Source organism: Canis aureus, chromosome 27 (assembly GCF_053574225.1).
Source record: "Canis aureus isolate CA01 chromosome 27, VMU_Caureus_v.1.0, whole genome shotgun sequence".
NCBI lineage: Eukaryota > Metazoa > Chordata > Mammalia > Carnivora > Canidae > Canis > Canis aureus.
Genome location: NC_135637.1, coordinates 9,586,411 through 9,608,976, shown reverse-complemented (window position 1 = coordinate 9,608,976; position 22,566 = coordinate 9,586,411). Strand labels below are relative to the sequence as shown.

The window sequence follows — 22,566 nt, the reverse complement described above, 5'->3', positions numbered from 1 at the left end:
TATTATTATTTTTTAGATTTTATTTAATCATGACAGAGGCGGGGGGTGGGGGGTGGGGGCAGAGACACAGGGAGAGAGAGAAGCAGGCTCCATGCAGGGAGCCCGATGTAGGACTCAATCCTAGGTCTTCAGGATCACACCCTGGGCCTAAGGTGGCGCTAAACTGCTGGGTCACCATGGCTGCCCGGTTAGGTCGCTTTAAACTAATGGAACTGGAGGGATGCCTGTGTGGCTCAGTTGTTGAGTGTCTGCCTTCGGCTCAGGGCATGATCCTGGAGTCCCAGGCTCCAGGGAGTCATCAGGCTCCCTGCAGGAAGCCTAATTCTTCCTCTGGTTGTGTCTCTGCCTCTCTCTCTGTGCCTCTCATGAATAAACAAATCTTTAAAAAAATTAATTTATTAATGGCACTGGAAATACAGTGATTGACATCTTAGTAGTAGCATCATACTTTGTTTCTTTTAAATGAATGCTGAGGGTTGGAAAGATTGAATTGTAACTGGAGGAGTAAAAGTCCTACTTGAACATAGCTAATGGCAAATGGTGCTGTTCACTTTGTAGGAGGTATTTTGCTGGCTTGTTTTTATCATTGAAATTTCGTAACTTGAAACTTGATTGGATGTGAAATGCAGTTCTAGCAGCTGTATCTGGATACCGTGACAGAAGCTCTTTCATCCATATGTTGTAGTTCGATTAATTTTTATTTCTCCACGGACTAGCATTAAACTTGAATTGAGCCTCCTGGACACATTACTTACCAAGTACCAGCACATTTGTGATTGAGGAAGTGGCGCACAGTGTGTGTACATCAGTGTATGATTTGTGGAAACCAGCAGTTCATCACGTTTCCTAGTACTAACATGGTAATATTTGTCCTAAATATTAAGCAGTTAGTAGAGTATTACATCATAAATATTTGTTAGGTTTTGAAATCTGTAGAATTTAGAGAATCTTGGTACTTAGTAATTCCTGTACTTGCTTTTCAGGGCCATTTACAGCGTAGGATTTGGCTAATTCAAAGAGAATTTGGAGTTTTGAAGGAGTTTGTGTTTATTCATTTTCTGGAAATTAGTCCTTTCTAAATAGTTAGAAAATGTTGGCTGATGAACGTGACTGTTGAACTATTCTTAAATAATCCTGTAGTATTTAAGATTCTTGTTTGCTAATGTCAGTGAATGGAAGCTGTGAAATCAAACCTTACTCTGAAGCAGTGATCCTCAGGTGAGGACAGTGTTTGCCCCCGAGGAGGACATCTGATAATACCTGGAGACTTTTTTAAAGTAGGCTCCATACCCATTGTGGTGTTTGAACTCAGACCCTGAGATCTTGAATCACATGCTCTACTCACTGATCCATCCAGATGTCCCTATCTGGAGACATTTTAGATTCTCATGGCTGGATGGAAGATCCTAAAATGTACTGAGTGGCCCCTCACAATGAAGAATATGTGTTCCAAAATGTCAACAATGGCATTCCTGAGAAAGTTCACTCCTAAGGTTTCACGCTGTGCTTCGGGCTTCCCAAATGAAGCTAGTGAGGGATGGTTTGAGATTCCACATTAACATGGGTAGGGGGCCCTCTAATGGGAAGCTTTCCTTCTGGTACTCTTTTCCTAACTATGTTCATTGTCATAACATAGCACTGTCTAGAAGCATATGCTTCCTCTTCAGAACTGTTAGTTCACCTTGTATTCGTTCTTGGCTAAAATTTAGAATATCTGATTTCAAATCTTGTGCAACGGAGAGCTTGTCTTTTCACTTATGATGCCTGCCATTCCCCACTGTAGTGAAATTACTGCTTTGGTTTCAATAGAAAAATGTTTGAGTTTTGGTGTGGATTTTTTAAAGAATGTTTTGGGTTTTTCTCTGCTCAGCTTCATTGAGATTAAAAAGTCTGTTTTGATGTCGCTCTTAAATTAACATTAGGAGTTAAATGATTCTAAAGTGTAAGTTTTGATTTTCATTTAAATATTGTTATAGGATTGTTGTTAGGAATTTTGTTTTATATATTGTGTTTCCTCCCCCCCCCCCCTTTTTTTTTCTTCTTCTCCAGTTAGCAGTCAGTTCCTTAGAGGAAATTTCTTAGGGTTAGTTATTTTCCTTGAGTTAGTAAACACTATATAGTATGTGTCCCACCCTGAATGACCTTTCTGTTCTGGGAATGGACGTTTAAAAAAAATGCTTTGAGAATTAAATTGTCATCAGTAGTCCCATATGATGTCCGAGCCATTTCTTAAAATCTCCTTTTATATGTCTTCTCTGAGGAATATTTTGAGGAATATTGCTTTATGAGTATTTTTCAAAAGGAGATTGCCAAATATGTGCTAATCTGTTTTTACATTTTTCTGTAGCTCACCAGAACAAGCTAGAAGAAATGATTAATGAGCTAGCAGTGGCGATGACAGCTGTAAAGCACGAACAGGAGTACATGGAAGTTCGGGAGAGAATACACAGAGCGAGTAAGTTCGTGCTATAATTTTGCACCAGTGGTCTGGTGGCCGTGAAATCCTAAAGGTGTATTACCCTACAGCTTCCTTGTATTTTCCTCATTTGGGTATTATAACATTATCATACTAAAGTATTGACTTAAAAAAGCATTTATGCAAAGACATTTTTTAAGTATGTGTTTATAGAGCTTTGTACTAGACTAGTTTATTATTGAAACATTCATTCTAAACTGAAAAATGCTGTTAAGATTAAGCATGAGCTTTTAAGAGTTTTTTAAAAAAACAGTGGTCCACTAAGGAATAAACTAATAGTTTTCCCAAAGCAGGAAAAATGTTAAGGAAAAATGTTATTAAAAATTTAATAACATACTTGACATTTCTGTGCCAATGTATTAATATTATATGTTAAGATTTAGCTTTTTTCCCCTCAAATGGAAGGTTTAGGCTCGTTAATATAGGCAGTTACCAGGTGAAGCTCGGCTTGGGTTCCTGAATCTGTAAACTGGGAACAGGGAATGTATTTGTGGAAACATTGATTCCCTAACATGGGAATCCCATGTTAGGTTGCAAAAGCCTGTTTAGCCCATGATGTAGCCTTAAGTATTACGCTTTTGCATGTAAAATTAAGAGGTACCATTATGACACACAGACCATTTTAGACCCAAGTCCATAGCTGTGGTTCAGTGTTTTTCATTCTCCAGATAGTTCTTGGGGATAGATGTCATGGGAACAAGCTCGTCTTGAATGCAAAGTGGTTTAAGTCAGGAGTCTCTGTTCTGAGTTTGGGGTAGGGAGTAGAAGAGTGACTCCAGAGAGATAGGCACAGGCTGAACCTCTTCCAGATGTGCTTCCTGTTCTCCCTACCCTCTTACATCTCTTGCCATGGATGGAATGAGCCTTCAGGACCTAGAGCACACACTTTGCCTTTCTTTGGGAGAGTAATGAGTAAACACAACAGAATTGAGAAGTGGGAGCCCCTGTTCTCACTTTTTGGGGTGGAGTGAGGTGGACCACGGCTTGTATATATGTGCTCCGCCTCTTCTACCATGATTCCTTCTCTTTACCTCCACTGGTAATCTGTTTACCCTCTGGGATCACCACTTTCTCTTCCTCAGGGTGGAGACCCATTTGTTGATTACCGGGCTCTCCAAAGGGGGCCATCCAGGGAGATGAGAAGGGCACTGAGCAGAGTCTGAGAGCCAGGAGCTTTCATTGTTTTACATTTTAACCGGTTCAGACCAGATGGCTTTACATTTATAGGAGGTTTTTGGGACCACAGCAGAGGAAGATCTGTCTGCCCGTCTTTGGGGCATCCATCCAGCCTTACTCTTTCTCACACTTAATTTGAACAAGGATACTCCTGTATTTCTTTCACAAATAGAATTTTAGGCATTCCGTTTATTTTTGCAAATCAAATAGTTCCCAAAATGTTTTTTTTGTACATCTTCCTACAGCACTTATTCCTTAGAGATGAACATAATAAGACATTTTTTCCCCTTTACTACAGTGTTGTGATAATATTGTGTTACTTTTGATCTGGCTAATGTGTGAATAGTGTGAGGACAGGGTCTTATATACGCATTTTCTAGGTAAAGTGAAGGGAAAAAGAAATACTTTTTACATGATTTTTTAAATATTTTGAAGCGTTTACTCAGCCATTCCCCTTTCAGACACAAATCTTAAAATGCTAGTTCTTCACAGTTTTGCTGGATATTGATTACTAAGTTTTCAGGAGAAGCAACCTTGATGCTTTGGAATTAGTATTAAAAATTTCAGCTTTGGTGATTTTTAGGGCTCTAATTAATAATATTCTTGGGTGTATGTCTCTTACGGGGGTGAGGAGGAGGCGGCGGCACCACTCCCCCAGGTGTGCATTTCTTCTTACTCTGGGGGAAAAAAGCCACACCTTCTAGTAACTAAGTTATCTTTTTGGGAACATGTTAATTGCTTTTTACTTCTTTCTGAGTGCTTATTAATCCAGTAGATATTATAACCTCGTTAATGTTCTACAAATGCTATAGATATAATTAAAATATGGGACTTATTTATTTATTTTGCTGATTAATATCATTACTATATTGCTAAGTATAACTGTTTTTAATATTGGCCATATGTAGAAAAATCATAAACTACCTAGTAATTTTAAAAAGTTAAGGCTGTAGAATTTGATCAGAAGTTGAAAGAATGTGGCATAGATTGAGCAGAATAAATTACAGGGGTGGTCATGGCTGTTGCTTTAAGGATCACATCGTTAGCTTAAGAGTGGGATAGATCATGAGACTAGTTCCAGTTTGGTAGTGATTGCCAGTATTGATTGGTCCCTGAGACTGAGGAACCTCCTCCATCTAGAACAGCTGCCAGACACCTAGTAGGTGCTCAATATTTGTTGAATAAATGTTTAAGGTAAAAGGCACTTAGATTGACACATTTTGACCAGGTAGGTAGTGCTTTTTAGGTAGCTGTATGATTTTGAAATAATCTCCATTTTTTAAAAGCCAATTTTCTGATTTAGCAAAAAAAGATTATAGTGTAGGAATATTATGATGTGAGGGAGAAAGAAGGTTGTAATGGGTTTTAACCCTAGAGGTTAAAGTCACTTGGGCAGCTGGGCAAGTCACTTTTCCTCTCTGCTCCTCATATATAAGCAGAGCAGGCTTGACCATACCCCATGAGTCTTTAACGTCTCATTTAAGTCTAAAATTTTCTGTTTCTAAGTTTGTTGAGTTGCTTGGGGACAAAAGACAAAAGTATTGAGTACTATGAATGGTGTGCAAAATATTACTTTCCTAAAGATTAGGATGATTTATGATGCCTATGCTTTTTTTTTTTTTTTGGTTAAATTTTGTTTGTTTGTTTGTCCTCACAGTCAACGACAACACAAACAGCAGAGTGGTCCTTTGGTCCTTCTTTGAAGCTCTTGTTCTAGTTGCCATGACATTGGGACAGATCTACTACCTGAAGAGGTTTTTTGAAGTCCGGAGGGTTGTTTAAAAAGCCTTTTCCTGATCTCAAAATCATAATTCACTGTTTACCAAACATCTTGGTGATAATAATGTCATTAGTTTCTACATTTTTATTTTTGGAACTGTACATTCACAGCTTATGTTTCTTTGTGATTAATAGATACTGGGGGAAAGCACCTTTTTAGGAAAGTTAGAATGAAAATTTGACACTTGATTGGCATAATTTCTTATTTGAATTCTGCCCCACTATACAGGTCTGTCAGAACTCCAACACTGTAAATGAGATACAAGCATATAGTCCCGAATATATCTTCTTTTTGTTTTTATGATAAAGTACGGTTCAGAAAAGTACTTCATGGATAGTACTTTGTGCACTAAAATGACTGCATTCTTTGGATCTCTTATCCTGCAGTTCAAGTCATTAAAGATTCTTTTTGTTGAGTCCTTATGGCATTTACTTGGCATTTACTTCCCAGCCTACTGGCAGAGCTCTGACTGGAGTGTTACGAGGTTGGTACTTTTATATACTTGTCTAGTTTTGGCTTTAAAGATAAGACTTAACCCAACCACATTTCCCCCCTAAATTTGTGTTTTGAACCTTAGGACTCAATCACCCCCAATTAAATTGATGACACAAGCAGCTAATAACCATTTTTTGGTTTCTGCCTAACCTAAGAAGTCTCTACTAAAGCCAGTTCTCTGGGTGTTGCAGCCAATGGTAGCTCTTTTCTTTCTACGCTGGCACATCCACTTTCTCTGCTCTTGGCATGTAGGAAGTATGCATTCACATAATTGGAAAAATCTGGATTTCTGATGCCAAAGGGTTAAATAAAGCCTCTTGGATTTCATTGCAATGATATACAGCCACTATTTTATTTTTGATCAGTGGCATTTTAGCCGCTGTTTAATTAGGGTACTGAACGTCACTGTCAGTACTAGGGTTTTGTTTTTGTTTTTCTTGGGTCTTTTTTGGCACATGTGGATTTTGTTTTGTATAAAATGAAATGACTTTTTCTTGCTCTCTGATGATGGGTTTAAAATTAAAGGAACATCTGGTCGTGGTGTGGGGGTGAGCCAGCATTATGTCGTGACTGATGTATATTAGTTACTTGTACTTTTTTTTGGATCTTTGCAAGGGGAAAACTACAAGTAACGAGTTTTATATAATTAATTTAAATTTGTTACAGGTTTTCATGTTCAGGATAAACAGTTTTTCAGCCTTGGGTGAAAATACTTGCAACAGTTTAAGGTGACTGTATTTTACCTTAAGACAACTGTTGCAATGCCAATTTTTTTTTTTTTTTTTTTTTTGGTGTGTGTGAAAACACTTCAAAATTAAAAGATGTACATTTAAAATTGGTTGTGTATCTAATCTGCCCCAGGTTCAGTAAATAAACAATTCTTTTTAAAAACAGTATTCTGTGTTTCATATCAATGATTAATTCACATTTGTTAAATGCCAACTTCCTAATCCTGTATGAAATGAGATCTGTCCTCTGTGTTTTCTGAGTTACATACCTTATAGATATAGATGTCTGTCACTTTGTAAACTTGAGGACAGTGAGTAGGAACCCCATATTAAGTTTTCCTTGTGTGGTTTCTTTTGATGATTCAATGTTAACATCTGAAGTATTTTTTTTTTTCATTTGGAAAAAAGTTATTTTAACTCTGCTGGTGGTGTATGGATGTGGAAATAAGTTTAGTAGGGATTAAATGATTTGTTCAAGGCCTTCACATGAAGATTGGTGGAATCAGAAACTAGATCTCTGCTTTTAGAAACTGTTAACATGAAGGGTCTGCTAGTAATAAACTACCGTTTGTTGAATATAGTGGAATGTCCTGGCACTATGCTAAGCACTGTATGCAGTCTGTCTCATTTATTCCTCAAAACAGCCCTTATCTTGGGTGCTATTATAATCTTCATTTTGGAAATAGGTTAAAGAAGTATGGAAAGCATCCAAGGGTCTGAAAACTACTAAGTAGGTTCTCAAATGCAAACGCAGGTGTGGCCCTTTCCTTCCACGTTTGTTTTCAGAACTGTGGAAGTCCCATTTTATAAAAATGTCAAAGGGATTTTGAGACGTGATCTCATTTCAGTGGAAACGTTGTCTCAGGCTTTTACGTTTCGCTTCATTTAGTTTGAGATGACTGGAATCTGTATGAGTACTATTCCCATTTATGCATCTCAAAGATATTTGAGTGACTGCTGTGTGCTGCCAGTTGTAGCCACTAGGTAAAGAAATTAAAGAAAAATCCCCATTGTGGTAGGGTTTACTTTTAGTGGGGAAGACGAACCTAATTTGTAAATTGATCGGCATACTAATGGTAAGTGCTGTGGAGGAAAAATACGCGGTTCTAGATTTGGAAAGGAAGGCCTTCCTGAGATGATATTTGTAAAGACCTGCTGGAAGGACGGGAACAAGTCGTGGGCGCAGCAGCAGAAGCTCGTGTAACAAGTGGTCAGTGAAAGCTTGCCCTACGAATGCGTACCTGGACAGAGTGGCCCAAGCCAATGGGGAACACTAGGGCGGGAAGGTCAGGTACTCGCTGGGGGCTCTAACTTTCTCGGAGGTAAACCTAGGGGTACCCACCGTCAACCTTAGTGTGTCTGTTGACCTGGAGCTCCGGGGCTGGGGTACGTTTCTGTCCACTCCCTCCAGATCCGCTTGTCCCTTGGCCAGGTCTTGTGCGGCCACCTGCCTCCGATGGGCGCAGACAGCGAACGAGCCGGAGCACAGTCCTCCCGCCCAAATGCCCGCTCTCGAGGGACGGGCGCCGGAGCCCAGGTGGCCGCGCGGGACGGGCGGTACTACTCGGGCCTGGTCCCCGCCGCCCGCGGTCACTGTCGGCGGATCAGCTCTTCCGGCTCCCGCCGCCCCGGCGTTTTCCCCGCCCTCCGGAACCTTGCTGCGAGAGCGCGGTTGCCGGCGGTCCCGAGGGCGGCCGGAAGCGGAAGTGCTCGGCGGCGGCGCCCGAGTGGCGTCCAGGCGGCTGGGGCCCAGGCGGAGGGGCGCGCCATGGAGCACGTGACAGAGGGTTCCTGGGAGTCGCTGCCGACGCAGCTGCACCCGCAGGTGCTGGGTGCGCTTGGGCAGCTGGGCTTTCCGCACATGACGCCGGTGCAGGTACCGGGCAGGGAAGGGTCCTCGGGCTCGGGGAGGCTCGGGGCGGGCCAGGCCCCCGGTGGTCCCGCGCGGCGGGTGGGCGCGAGGTGTCTGCCGCGTGTCCCTGAGCCCGGTAGGCGGGGGCGGCGCACCTGCGCCTGGGCCCTGACTTCGCGACCCCTCCCCCGGGAGCGCTGGGGCCTGAGTGCCTGCTGCCTCTGGCTCTAGCTGTGTGACTGGGGCCGGTGACTTAACCTCTGTGCTGCCTTCCACGGCAGATGCGGTGCCTCGTCGGGATGCTGTGGGACCTTATGGGCACCTTACGGGAGCTCAGTAATGTTTCCTGCTGTTGTTACTACGTGGGCTAAGTGAAGGTTCTGGCCCAATTTATTCATTTACTCAAAAAATCTTGAGGACATACTGTGTATCCGGTTTTCCAGGCTCTGGGAATTTTGCAGTGTTGGTCTCCAGGTATGGGCCTTATCCTCTAATGCAGGGGAGGGAGAAGGAGTAGAAGAATACGGTAATTTCAGTAGGTGATAAGTGTCCCTGAGGAACTAAAACACACCGATGAGACAGTGACAGTAAGGCCCCGGACTGGAGGTTAAGATGGTGTGTTAGGGAAGGCCCCTCTGAAGGTGTCACTAAGCTGAAACTGAGGAGCTGGTTGTGGGGTGATTGGGGTAGGATATCCCAGCAGAGAGCACTGTCCGTGTAAATGTCCTGGGGTTGGAGGTGACCTGGGAGGAACAGAACGAAGGTCTTTGCCGGGAGCAATGGGAGTAGCATAAGAGTTGAGCGAAGCAGGGTCTTGGAAGAGTTTGAATTATATTTAAGTGCAAAGGGGAGCTATGTAGGAAGGGAAGGGAGGTGTCTGCGGTGTAGAGAATGGACTCCAGGGGCTTTGAGAAGCAAGAGGTCAGGGGGCTAGTGTTGAGTGAGAGGTGGTGGGGGCTTGGAATGGAGAGGAAGCAGTGGCTACTGAGAAGTGGAGTCTGAGATAGCTTTCAGATTGTGGGGGACCAGATGGAGGAGTTAGAAAAGAGAGGAATCTAGAGGGAATCAGAGGTTTTTGTCTCTAGCAGCTGCGTGGATGGCAGTACCTTGTCCTGAGATGAGGAAGGTGGGAAGAGGTAACACGTTTCCAAGGGAAATTCAGGAGTTCTGTTTTGAAATGCTGAGTTGAGATGTCCATCAGATCCTCAGGAAAGATGTGGAGAAGGCTGGAGAGGAAACTTGGGGATGTAGTACTGACAAGAAGACTCTGCCCCTGCCATCAGTATTGGCAGTCAGGGTCTGTGCCATCTACTGTGGGAGTCTGTAGATACAGGTGGCTCTTGAACACTTGAAATATGGTGAGTCTAAATTGAGATGTGCTCCAGATGTAAAAGGTACAATGGATTTTGAAGACTCAGTATGAAGAAAGAATGGAATGTAGCTTGTTAACTTTTAAATACTCATTACATGTTGAAGTCACAGTAGTTTGGATCTCTTAGGTCAAATAATATATATTAGTAAAGCTCATTTTATGTGTTTCTTTTTACTTTAATGTGGTTACCAGAAAACTTAAAACCATATATGTGGGTCCCATCATATTTCTTTTGGACAACAGTGGTCTAGAGCAGAGTTTCTCGGTCTTGGCACTCTTGATATCTTGGGCTGGCTGATCGTTTATTTTGGGGAACTGTCCTGGCCATTGTCGGCTGTTTAACAGCATCCCTCGCCTCTACCTGCTACGTTCCAGCAGCATGCCCTCTCCTCTGGGTCTCCAGGGATTGCTGTGTGTTTCCCAAGGGCATAGAAATCATCCCAGCTTGCTGTCTCCTCCACACTGTCTGTAGACACTGTGGCTGTACCCCTGGGATACCTTGTGGTGACTCTACCAAGAGTCCGCATTGTGGTGGGGTCCAGGGTGAACCAGGCCACCCACTGTGTTCCTAGGTCTTTCTGCCACCTCTGTGAAGTCTGGGATTCTCTAACTGGTGCTTTGCATCTCTTTCTCTATAGTCTGCAACCATCCCTCTCTTCATGAAAAACAAAGATGTCGCTGCAGAGGCGGTGAGTACCTCCTGGAAATGCAGCTTGTCCTCCTGTTTTCCCTGCAGAATGAACTGTGAGGAAAAGCAAACCAAATTTTCTCCATCTTGGCAGGTCACAGGTAGTGGCAAAACACTCGCTTTTGTCATCCCCATCCTGGAGATTCTTCTGAGAAGGGAAGAGAAGTTAAAAAAGAATCAGGTGAGGATAGCTCAGTGTCTTATTTTTACTTAGTCCTTATAGAGTTCACAGTTGAAAGAAGTGGGTCAAAAGATTGGGGAAAAAAATACCCTCCCTATTTGCAGATATCGTATTTGTGAATTTGCCTACTTGTTAAAAAATTTATTTGTGGCTCCCCAGATCAATACTGTGTTTTTTCCCTCATTCATGGATTTGTGCAGAGTAGCAAAAAAGGAAGAATGTGGAGTCATTCTTCTGTGCACATTCCCAGCTGAGTCTGAACAAGGCAATGCTCTGCCTAGTTGTTTGAGCTCCCAGATTGTAAACAGGCATCCTCACTGTTTACTGTTGTGATATTTGCATTTTTTGCTAGTGATTTCAATGTTTAAAATGGCCTCAAGCGTAAAGGCAACTGGCAGCTAATTCAGTGTTGATAATTCAACTCTATATTAATTAAGGTGTCTTTAAACAGAAGCACAGGGGATCCCTGGGTGGCTCCGTGGTTTAGCGCCTGCCTTTGGCCCAGGGCTCAATCCTGGAGTCCCGGGATGGAGTCCCATGCCGGGCTCCTGGCATGGAGCCTGCTTCTCCCTCCTCCTGTGTCTCTGCCTCTCTCTCTCTCTCTCTCTCTCTCTCTTTGTATATCATAAATAAACAGAAGCACACGTAAAGCCAGCCTGCTTATGATCGACAAAACATGACCAGAGGCTCTTCGGAACCTGACCCTGCATTTCCCACAGGAGCAGTGTTTCAGTGTTTGAACTGATTGTGATTCAGAAAAGTCATTGATAAGCACTGTGACTGGCCGCTGAAGAAGCCCAGGAAGTGCTGTTCCTCTGGAAACTTGGCTCTGCGAGGGGGATGGTCCTGGTGTGTGTGTTCAGCTCTGTAAATCCTGTGCTCTGCTGTTTCCTTCCCCCAACATGGCTAGGTCGGGGCGATCATCATCACACCCACCCGGGAGCTGGCTATTCAGGTAGATGAAGTCCTGGCGCATTTCACAAAGTCCTTCCCACAGTTCAGGTAAGTTGGATGCAGTGTCCCTGTTAGCTGTGGGCTTTCTGACCACTTTGCCTGACCTGCTCAAAGACCCATTTCTTGTTTTAGCCAGATTCTCTGGATCGGAGGCAGGAATCCTGCAGACGATGTTTCCAGGTTTAAGGAACAAGGGTAAGTTTGCTTCCACTCCTTTCCTTGCTTGTTTTTGGCCCTGAACCCAAGAGGAGGTGATACATGGCATAGGCCTAATGGGGAGCACTCCCTTCGGCAACCTGCTCTTCCCAAAAGTTTGATTCTCTAGGCCCACTTTGAATTTTGCCTGCTGGCCCTTCCCCTAAGGCCCTGATGAGCATTTCCCGCTCAGTCCTGCCCTGCAGAGGAGAAAGAAGTTGGGGTGTTGCCCCCTCCCCCCCCACCAGGCTGACTGACTAGGCAGGCCTCAGGGCCCTTGCTTTTCTCACTCAGGGCTCTCTTAAGTGGTCTCATCTCGCTCCTGGTGGTCCCTGACCTTAGCCTTAGCTCCAGACCTGCAGGCAGCTGCTTGTCTGCCTGGCATCTCCTAGGCATTTCCCTGCTGTTGCAGGTGTGTCTGGAATGGCTGATTTTTGTCCCCAAATCTCCATGTCACCTGGAGTTTCCTGGTTGTCCATCTTTGTGCATCTCCTGAAGTCTGGGAATTGGCCTTGATACCTCACTGTCCCTTCTGTCCCCGCATGCCATTAACCATCACCAACATCCTTTACATGCTCCCTCCAGAGCACACATCTCTAGCCCTTTGCTTCTTTCCCGCGCCACCTCTTCCACTCTGATCTAAATCACTCTGTGTCCTCTGTGTTTCTCCTCTTGCCATCTTATAACCCACTTTCCACAGAGCAACCCAGGTGGCCTTTTCAGAATGTCAGTTGGGTCATGTCACTCATTAGAAACCCTTTAGTGGCTTCTGCTGGCCCTTAGGAAGGATACTGATGTCCGTACAGGGCTTGCGAGACCACCATTCTCCACTGCTGCCGCCTCCCCACGAGCTAGCTGCTGCACAGACCTGGCTTTCCAGAGCACTGCGTGGGCCAGCATCCCTGTGTCCTCAGGCAGGCTTGTAGGTCAGGGTGCTGTCCCACAGCATTGTATCTGCAGAGCCTTGCTTGGTGCTGAGCACACACAGGTGTTTAATTAACACGTAGATGTTGCCAAACGTGGTGGCTGTTAGCCCTTTGGATTTTTTTCAGTCCTACCATGAATAAGATTTATAATGGGCAGTGATAGATTTTGTGGCCAATTTGTTAGAAAATCTTAATAGAACTGCTTCTATTGAGCATTCGGTATGTTTGGCTGTCCCATGAGATGTGTTTCAGCAGAGGTAAAAAAGTCCGTTCCTGCAGGGGACAGAGGCTAACACCAGTCTGTGAGAAGGGGTAGGGATGGGGTAGGAATTGCCCAGTACCTAGACGAATACTCAGCTCTAGCTGATAGCCTTGCAGGATTCTGGGTTCAGTATTGTCAGATTTTGAATTTTTAAAAAGCAAATGGAATTCCAGATTTTTATGTGTTAGCTCCAGACTTCTAACCATTGGCACGTAATTCATATTAAAAGAGAGAAAAAAAACTTCTTGGGGCACCTGGCTGGCTCAGTGGTGGAGCATGCAACTCTTGATCTTGGGGTTGTAGGTTCAAACCCCAAGTTGAGTATAGAGAATACTTGAAATTTAAAAACAAAACAAAACAAAACCAACTTCTTGCATGTCAGTCAGTGTGTAGGGGCCACATTTGGTGTTTTGTCTGCGGTTGTGATCTTTTTTTTTTTTTTAATTTTTTAAATTTATTTATGATAAGCATGCAGTGAGAGAGAGAGAGGCAGAGACACAGGCAGAGGGAGAAGCAGGCTCCATGCACCGGGAGCCCGACTCGGGATTCGATCCCGGGTCTCCAGGATCGCGCCCTGGGCCAAAGGCAAGCGCCAAACCGCTGCGCCACCCAGGGATCCCTGCGGTTGTGATCTTTATTTTTTATTTTTATTATTTTTTAAAGATTTATTTATTTATGATAGACAGAGAGAGAGAGAGAGAGAGAGAGAGGCAGAGACATAGGCAGAGGGAGAAGCAGGCTCCATGCCAGGAGCCCAATGTGGGACTTGATCCTGGACTCCAGGATCGCACCCTGGGCCAAAGGCAGGTGTGAAACCGCTGAGCCACCCAGTGATCCCTAACATTCTCATTTTATAGATGAATTACCAGGGGTGTAGAGTGGTTGAGTAGCTTGTTCTAGGTCAGGGGTCAGCAAACCTTTTCTGTAAAGGAACAGATGGTAAATATTTTAGGCTTGTGGACCATATGGTTTGTCACAAGTATTCAGCTCCACTGTGGTAGTGTGAAAGCCACCAAAGACCATATATGAATGAATGGGTGTGGTTGTGTGCCAATGACATGTCACAAAAACAGGTGGAGGCCAGATGTGGCCAATGGGCCAGCGTGTGCTGACTCTGACCTGGCTTTTGGCCCAGAACCCATCAGTCTCCTTCATGGTCCTGGCTTTTGCCCTTAGCTCTCTATCCTCACTCATGGCTGTATTTCCCTTCCCTGGAACTTAGATGACTTTGGGGGTGGAGGTTACAAAATTTGGTTTTTGGAATCACAGATATTCCCAAGATCCAGAGAGTATGGCAAATGTTTACTGTGTTTTCAAAGTGGGAACATCATTGTGGCTACTCCAGGCCGCTTGGAGGACATGTTCCGGAGGAAGGTGGAGGGCTTGGATCTGGCTAGCTGTGTGAAGTCCCTGGAGGTCCTGGTGTTGGATGAAGCAGACAGACTTCTGGACATGGGGTTTGAGGCAAGGTACTGGACTATGGGCTTCGCTGGCTTTGGGTTATGGTGGGCAAAAAGGAGAGCAAAGTGGAATTCCTTTACCACTTACTGACTGCCCTTATTGGCCTCATTTGAATTTCAAGTCATTAAGGTGTTTGATCTTTCAAATTTTACCACACAGTTTTTTTTGTTTTTTTTTTTTAATTTATTCATGATAGGCACACAGTGAGAGAGAGAGAGGCAGAGACACAGGCAGAGGGAGAAGCAGGCTCCATGCACCGGGAGCCCGACGTGGGATTCGATCCCGGATCTCCAGGATCGCGCCCTGGGCCAAAGGCAGGCGCCAAACCGCTGCGCCACCCAGGGATCCCCTTACCACACAGTTTTAATTCCATTTCTACTTCTTAAGATGCATTTTCCTTCATGATTTTTTTTGAAAAATTTTTTTTTAAATTTTTATTTATTTATGATAGTCACACAGAGAGAGAGAGAGAGAGGGGCAGAGACACAGGCAGAGGGAGAAGCAGGCTCCATGCACTGGGAGCCCGACGTGGGACTCGATCCCGGGTCTCCAGGATCGCGCCCTGGGCCAAAGGCAGGCGCCAAACCGCTGTGCCACCCAGGGATCCCCTGAAGTTTGTGTGTGTGTGTGTGTGTGTGTGTGTTGGTATTTTGAATAGCTTTATTGGGATATATTCCTATATCATACAGTTCACCTACTTAAAATGTATAGTTCTGGGCAGCCCAGGTGGCTTAGCAGTTTAGTGCCGCCTTTGGCCCAGAGTGCGATCCTGGAGACCCAGGATCAAGTCCCGCATCAGGCTCCCTGCATGGAGCCTGCTTCTCCCTCTGCCTGTGTCTCTGCCTCTCTCTCTCTGTGTCTCTCATGAATAAATAAATAAATAAAATCTTAAAAAATATATATAGTTCCATGGTTTTTAGTCTCAAAACTTTTTTTGTTATTATTTTTTTAAGATTTTATTTATTTGAGAGAGAGTGTGAGTGCTCAAGCAGGGGGAGGAATAGAGGAAGAAGGAAAAGCGATTCAGGGCTTGATCCCAGGACCTAAGGATCATGACCTGTGCCAAAAGGCAAATGCTTCACTGACAGCCTCCCAGCCCCCCACTCCCCCACCAAAAAGTTTTTTGTTTTACCTTCATTCTCTCCTTTTAATTGCCCCACATGATAAAAGTATAATTATATGTTAATATTGGAGAAAACTAAAAAAAAAAAAAAAGTTGGAGAAAACTTAGAAAATGAGAGTATAAAAAAATAAAAATTGTTCATAATCTTATTCCCTGGTTAATGTCTATTTTTTTCCTGGTTAATGTCTAGTGTAAATACTGTGATGGCTTTTTTTCCCCAATTTTTAAAATACCTGTTTAGTATCATAAGTGGTATTTGTTGATGATGCTGATAAACAAAGGGTTAAGTTGGAGTCCTCTTTTTTTAGCATCAACACCATCCTGGAGTTTTTGCCAAAGCAGAGGAGAACAGGCCTCTTTTCAGCAACTCAGACACAGGAAGTGGAGAGCCTGGTGAGAGCGGGCCTGCGGAACCCTGTCCGGATCTCGGTGAAGGAGAAGGGTGTAGCTGCCAGCAGCACCCAGAAAACTCCTTCCCGCCTGGAGAACTACTACATGGTGCGCACTGGATATCCTTACTGATTCTGCCGTTTAGTGATAATGCTGACTAGGGTCTAACATACAACGTGGCACTGCCTCTAGGGCAACTGCCTCGAGGGTGGTGTTGAAATCCAGCAGGCTCACCTGCATGGGGCATCATCCTTATTGCTGACAGTTCTGGGCTAGGCTACTAAAGTCAGGAGCCTGGCCTTTCCCAGCCAGAGGGAGGGGTCTGTAGGTAATGTTGTGCATCACTAGGAGCGAGTGTCGGAGCAGGACCGCCCAGGACAAAGCCTGGGTGCACATCTTGGCTTTGTCTCTTACTAATTAAACTAGAGGCATGTACCTGTAAAAAGAGTGCTCCAGTACTACCCACTTCATAATTGTGATGAGGATTAATACACATTAGGCCAGTGCTTAGTACATATTAAGTACAAATAATTGTTAACTTTGGACACCCACTGTGGCTCTTGTTGCTTTCTGCTGTTTTGTATTCATTTCAGTGATTGCATTTAGAGAGATGGAAGAGTGTGTGGGAAGAAATTCCAGACTGAGAATTTGGTTTTGGTAAAAATAGAAGGAATACATGCAGATGGGTTTAAATGTCTCCAATTTAGGGGCCTGGATGGAGTACTTTATTATATTGGGACTGGAGTCTGTCTCCAAGGTCTTTCAAATTTTGTACATTCCTCTCTGGAAACCTGTGTTCATCTTTGTGATTTCTGAATGTGGAGCTGTACCAGAATCTCCAGGGGGCTCTTAAATAATATGAATTCTTGGGTCCAGTCCTAGACCTACTGAATTTATATGCTGTGCCCAAGAATCTGCATTTAAAAAAAAAAAAAATCTACCCTGGAGGGGCATCTGGATGGCTCAGTCCAGAGAGTTTGCAACTCTTGATCTTGGGGTCATGAGTTCAAGCCCCATGTTGGGTGTAGAGCTTATGTAAAAAACAAAACGGAACAAAAAAACCTACGCTGGGTATAGCTGGTCTGGTCCCTGTCTGTATACTGGGATTTGGGGACAATTGCATTAGATGACTGTGTGTCTCTCAGTTCCATGACTTTGGTTTTTCATTTAGTTCTTTTTTAGTTCCATGACTTTGTGACTTACTTTTGTCAGCAGCACCTGTTCTGATCTAGGCAGGGTGATTAACATACTGAAGAAAGTGTATTCGATCAGTGGAGAGAATCAGATTCCTTAACATTTAAGGCTAAATGTGAAAGTAGCTAAAGAGATTATTATCATCTATAAATTTTAAAAATCTTACTGGTTTTCCTTTTAACTTTGTAGGTATGTAAGGCAGATGAGAAATTTAACCAGCTGGTACATTTTCTTCGAAATCATAAGCAGGAAAAACACCTGATCTTCTTCAGGTAATCCTTCTGGGTCCTGTGGTAGGAGAATCTGGGGTTCAGCCACATCTGGAGTGCACAGATACATGTAGCCCTAAGGTTTGGGATTTTCTCAGGAATGTTTTTTGTCTGCAAATAACTGAAAACAGAACTTCCGTGGCTCAAGCAGGAGTTATTTTCTTTCTGTAGAAAGGAAGCCAGAGGTTAGGCAGGTCCTGACATTGGGTTATGTCTCCCCAGTGTCCAGGTCTGTGTTGCTGTGACTGTCTTGGCCTTTTTTTTTTTTTTTTTTTTTTTTTTTATTTATTTATGATAGTCACACAGAGAGAGAGAGAGAGAGAGGCAGAGACACAGGCAGAGGGAGAAGCAGGCTCCATGCACTGGGAGCCCGACGTGGGATTCGATCCCAGGTCTCCAGGATCGCGCCCTGGGCCAAAGGCAGGTGCTAAACCACTGCGCCACCCAGGGATCCCTGTCTTGGCCTTTTATTGCTGTTTGTCCCCTCATGGTCTGAAGATGGCCAGTGTCATGCCTGCTTTCCCATCTGCACTGAAAACAGAGAAAAGAGAAAAGGCAGAGGGAGTGGGAAGGGCATTCTTCACATCAGAAGAGCAGAAAGCTTTCTCAGAAACCCCTCCTCCCCAGCTGACTCAAGCTTTATCTTTAGGGGCCAAAGGTGAGTCACTTGGAGCCACTCACCTCCGGAGAGGCAAGGGAAATGAGTGTGCAGCTAGCTGGCCCAGCCTCTGTTGTTTGTACAGGGAGGTGAGGGAGGAGGTGGCTGGGAATTGCTTTTAAAGGCAGCCAGCCCAGCATCTGACATGGTGGGGTTTTGTCCTGGGGTCAGAACTCCATAAAGTTTCAGATTTGGAGTTTAGTGTGGATGCTGTTGGTAGCCATTCTCCCAGAGGGGATCCACTCATCTCGCTACGTCTGGTGCTTGCCACCTCCCTCCCCTAGCACTAGGTGACCCTAAGTGGCCAGTGACTCTGAGCCTGCTGTCCCCTCTCGGCAGCACCTGTGCCTGTGTGGAATACTACGGAAAGGCCCTGGAGGCCCTGGTGAAGAGTGTGAAGATTATGTGCATTCACGGGAAGATGAAACACAAGCGCAATAAGATCTTCATGGAGTTCCGCAAATTGCAAAGGTGGGTTTGCTGCCTTGGAGCTCACTGTATGCTTTGGCAGGACCTTGCGTCTCAGCCCTCATGTGGGCTGTGTTCTCTGCTTGCAGCCCTCTTTTCCTCTGACCAGTTATCACATCTGCTCTGTGTGGCCTGCGGGGGAGCCCATGTCCCTGGCCTGACCCCATCATGCTGTGCTGCACTGATGTCTTTAGTTATTGCCAGCTTTGCTGTGAGATCGTAAGCTCTAAGAATACGGACCTGTGTGTTTTGTTCCCAGTAACTGGCCCGCTGCCTGGCTAGGGGGTTTTGATACCTGTTTGTTGAATGGGTGGAGAGCGTGGAGAGGAGCAGCTCATTGAGGTCTTGTGGGTCGTCGTCAGGTCACTGCACAAAGACCGTAATTGATTCTGTGTGTAGAAGTCACACTTCCCTGCTTTTCCACTGAGCATCCTGGCTGTATTGTTAAATGCACTCTTCTAGACATTGTGTAGAATGGACTGTTATACCTCAGGATTAGATTTCACTGCAGTTTTTTGCTTTAAATATGAAAATATTTAAAAAATCCTTTCCTGGTCTTTTCCCTACTTCCCATTTTCATTGGAAATTGGGAGAGTCCTAAAGATCCTTAGGAGGTCAAAATGTTATTACTGAATGCTGGCTTCTGCGAGAGTTTCTGAAACTGTGTGTTATTGTTATTGTACACAGAGGCCAGTAAGAATTGATGGTGATAACATTGGTGGCCCCCTTGCTCAGAACGATGTTTTCTCAATTTCTAGTGGGATTTTAGTGTGCACGGATGTCATGGCTCGAGGAATAGACATTCCTGAAGTAAACTGGGTTTTGCAATATGACCCTCCCAGCAGCGCAAGGTACAGTGTGACAGAATGTGACCCTCTCTGTCAGGAATGTGGCCCCACAAATTCTGAGGAAGATCTGCATAATGATGTTCATCAATATGTTATTTATTTTTAAAAAAGATTTTATTTATTATTTATTTAAGATAGAGTGCCCATGTGAGTGCACAGCAGGGGGAGGGAGAGGGAGAAGCAGGCTCCGCGCTGAGCAGGGAGCCCAACACAAGGCTCCATCCCAGGACCCCAGGATCATGACCAGAGCCAAAGGCAGATGCTTAACTGACTGAGCCACTGAGGTACCCAAAATGTTACTCTAAATAGCAAAAATGGGTGAACAGGTGAACTGTCATTGGTGTGTCAAATTAGTAATTCCATAGTATGCAGCAATTCATTATTTTCACCTGCTTTTTAGAGGTTTCGCATAAATGTATCTTACAGATGCTTAAAGGAAAGCGACACACAACACCATGTATGAAAGTCTCCTTTATTCTCCCAAAGCAAACATGTATTTCTCATAAATGCTTCCAAACATAGGAAAATCCAGGGGAATAGGCCTCCTGAGTGGTGGTAATTGTTACTTCTTGGAGGGCTTACAGGCCACTTTCCTTTACTTTTGTCTGCTAGGTTTCTACTAGGACTGTGTTTTACTTTTGTCATCAGATAGGCATATATTTGAAAGTTTTGTATTTCACATTAAATGTCTTGCAGAGTCCTACTGGTTTGCATCTATGTTTACCTGCCAGCTCTTGTGTTTGTGACCCTAGTAAGGGGCAGGGATAGGGCTGAGCCATGGAGTCTGGTGGCCCTGGGCCCGTGCTCCACCCCACCGTTCACATGGTGAACATGTTCCCATCCTGCATTCACAGTGCCTTTGTGCATCGCTGTGGCCGCACAGCCCGCATTGGCCACGGTGGCAGCGCGCTCGTATTCCTCCTTCCCATGGAAGAGTCCTATGTCACTTTCCTTGAAATTAACCAAAAAGTAAGTGGTCTCTTTTTTTCATATAGAATGCCCAGTGACAGGAGACTTGGTGTAGAGTTCCTTTCTAGCAAGTGGTCCGGAAGTTAGGGGGGTGGTTTGCAGACTCTCAGGGGCCAGGTGGTGATGGAAGGACAGGGACCACGCTGGCCTAAAGGCCATGGGGAGGCATGCTCCATTTAAGGTGGCTCAGCTTCAGCTGTTAGTACTTGGGTTGGGTATTTTCCGACTAGAAATCAGGATTGTTATGTAAAACTTATTTAAAATTTTCTTTAAAAAAATATCAGACCAAACAAAATACTTGGGAATTTGGGCTTCAGTGCCTCTGATTAAAGATTACAGTGAATTGTTTTGCCTTTGGTTTTATTGGCACTGGTTCTGATGGGGTTTTGGGGGTGAGCATGTGGTCTGTGTGCAGTGTCCCCTGCAGGAGATGAAGCTCCAGAAAAACACAGGAGATCTCCTTCCAAAGCTCAAGTCCATGGCCCTGGCCGACAGAGCTGTGTTTGAAAAGGGCATGAAGGCCTTTGTGTCATATGTCCAGGCTTATGCAAAGCACGAATGCAACCTCATCTTCAGATTAAAGGGTAAGGTGGACTTCATGTAATACCTGCAGGCCTTAAAAAATGTTAGGCACGTATCAGGGTTATTTTCTAGAATTTAAAAGAAGTCTTGCTAGGGTTTGTGTGTAGACAGAACAAAGTGGCTGCCAAGTACTCTTTTTCAGCAAAAATGTAATTATTTTAAATCTAATTAAAATGAACCCGATTAGCTCATTTGGTCAGAACCGGCGTCTTCCTGGGGTTGGAGCTTCTGACCCTATTTTGGGTGTGCTAACTCTGCCATTTTGGTTTAATTAGATCTTGATTTTGCTAGTCTTGCTCGAGGGTTTGCCCTGCTGCGGATGCCCAAGATGCCAGAACTGAGGGGACGGCAGTTCCCAGATTTTGTGCCTGCAGATGTTAACACAGACATCATTCCATTTAAAGATAAAATTAGAGAGAAACAAAGGCAGAAACTACTGGAGCGACAAAGAAAAGAGAAAAGAGAAAATGAAGGGAGGAAAAATATAAAAAATAAAGCTTGGTCAAAGCAGAAGGCCAAAAAGGAGAAGAAGAAAAGAATGAATGAAAAAAGGAAGAGGGAAGAGGTACACTTTTTATTACTTGAATACTCAGCTGAGAAATCTGAGTGAATTTTATCAAGATAGTCTTGTAGTAGCTGCATGGGGCTCTCTATTGCTGTATTCCTTTGTGACTCAGGAGGGAACATGGTGTGTTTGTGGAAGCTGATGTGAGAGTGTGTTGTTGCTATGGGAACACATTGCTAAGAAATGTGCTTTCTTGCTCTGCACTCAGGGTTCTGATATCGAAGATGAGGACATGGAAGAACTTCTTAACGACACGAGGCTCTTGAAAAAGTTTAAGAAAGGCAAAATTACTGAGGAAGAATTTGAGAAGGGGTTGTTTTCAAGTGGCAAGGGAACAGTCACGACAGCAGATTTGGGGATCCCTGATTTGGAGGAGGACTGCTGATGCTGGCTCTGGGGCGTGTAGGAGAGTGCAGGGAATACAGTGAAGAGGCCCCATACCCGGCATGGCTCACACGTGCTTTTGTTGTGTGCCAGAACTGCAGCCGACAGTTCTGGGACTGGGACAGAGGGGAGGCTTCATGCTCATGAATATTTTATTCGGACCTCATTGGCCCTTAGGTCCAACAGGAGTGTATAAGACTAAGTGTAAATAAATAGATGTTGAATATTTATTTTGATGGGTTACCTATAACTTCAAGCTTTTTCTGTGGCTATTTTATACTTACTTTTTAACCTAAACATACTGAGGTATACTTGATTTTTGGCTTTCTAAGTTTCTTTAGTGTTTTCAGGCACCTGATCTTCCTGAGTGTCCTCATCCCTGGACTTGTTATTTCTGAGGAACTGCACAAAACACTTGCATGGGGTGGCTGATGCTGCCTGGGTGTTTCTTCTTTTTGAAGAATAGTCCCCACCACCATTTTATGGGGGGGTTATCTGAAAAACCAAGGAAGCAAGTCATATTCTGGGAAAAAAATTATGCTTTGTGTCGAATAAACAGTTTCCTTCCAA

At 44.2% G+C, this 22,566-nt stretch overlaps 2 protein-coding genes and 1 long non-coding RNA gene across 9 annotated transcripts in view; 2 read left to right on the top strand and 1 right to left on the bottom strand.

Annotated features, from left to right (window-relative positions):
* The window catches only part of TMED2 (transmembrane p24 trafficking protein 2), a 9,445-nt gene extending 2,625 nt beyond the window's left edge, over positions 1 to 6,820 (top strand). For both annotated transcript variants that reach the window (XM_077875331.1, XM_077875332.1), the window contains 2 exons: positions 2,348 to 2,455; positions 5,310 to 6,820. In XM_077875331.1, the coding sequence (XP_077731457.1) occupies positions 2,348 to 2,455; positions 5,310 to 5,434 (233 nt within the window). In that variant the 3' untranslated portion in view covers positions 5,435 to 6,820. The remainder of the gene's footprint in view (positions 1 to 2,347; positions 2,456 to 5,309) is intronic.
* Positions 1 to 8,410, bottom strand: part of LOC144299755 (uncharacterized) — a 26,298-nt gene extending 17,888 nt beyond the window's left edge. The window contains exon 1 of the long non-coding RNA XR_013366439.1: positions 7,998 to 8,410. This is a non-coding gene — a long non-coding RNA (uncharacterized LOC144299755). The remainder of the gene's footprint in view (positions 1 to 7,997) is intronic.
* On the top strand, positions 8,338 to 22,566 carry DDX55 (DEAD-box helicase 55). Of its 6 annotated transcripts, none has more exons than XM_077875320.1 (16): positions 8,343 to 8,531; positions 10,518 to 10,568; positions 10,662 to 10,748; positions 11,659 to 11,750; positions 11,835 to 11,897; positions 14,405 to 14,554; positions 15,978 to 16,167; positions 17,443 to 17,525; positions 17,745 to 17,777; positions 17,987 to 18,180; positions 18,465 to 18,651; positions 19,407 to 19,499; positions 20,351 to 20,465; positions 20,881 to 21,049; positions 21,323 to 21,612; positions 21,821 to 22,566. In XM_077875320.1, exons 1-16 carry the CDS (start codon positions 8,424 to 8,426, stop codon positions 21,995 to 21,997), a joined length of 2,082 nt encoding a protein of 693 aa, XP_077731446.1. In that variant the 5' UTR covers positions 8,343 to 8,423; the 3' UTR covers positions 21,998 to 22,566. The 6 variants fall into 6 exon arrangements, with proteins under 6 accessions (XP_077731451.1, XP_077731449.1, XP_077731446.1 ...); XM_077875324.1 differs by lacking the exon at positions 8,343 to 8,531 and adding an exon at positions 8,683 to 8,981; XM_077875323.1 differs by lacking the exon at positions 21,821 to 22,566 and having other exon boundaries at positions 8,341 to 8,531; positions 21,339 to 21,575.

What these genes read in the sequence shown, in the direction of transcription:
- DDX55 (XM_077875320.1), top strand. Translation starts at nt 8,424, where the DNA reads ATGGAGCACGTGACAGAGGGTTCCTGGGAGTCGCTGCCGACGCAGCTG. An exon ending in GCCTGGAGAACTACTACATG is followed by an intron (nt 16,168 to 17,442) that starts GTGCGCACTGGA and finishes TTAACTTTGTAG; the next exon opens with GTATGTAAGGCAGATGAGAA. An exon ending in TTTATCTTTAGGGGCCAAAG is followed by an intron (nt 18,181 to 18,464) that starts GTGAGTCACTTG and finishes TCCCTCCCCTAG; the next exon opens with CACTAGGTGACCCTAAGTGG.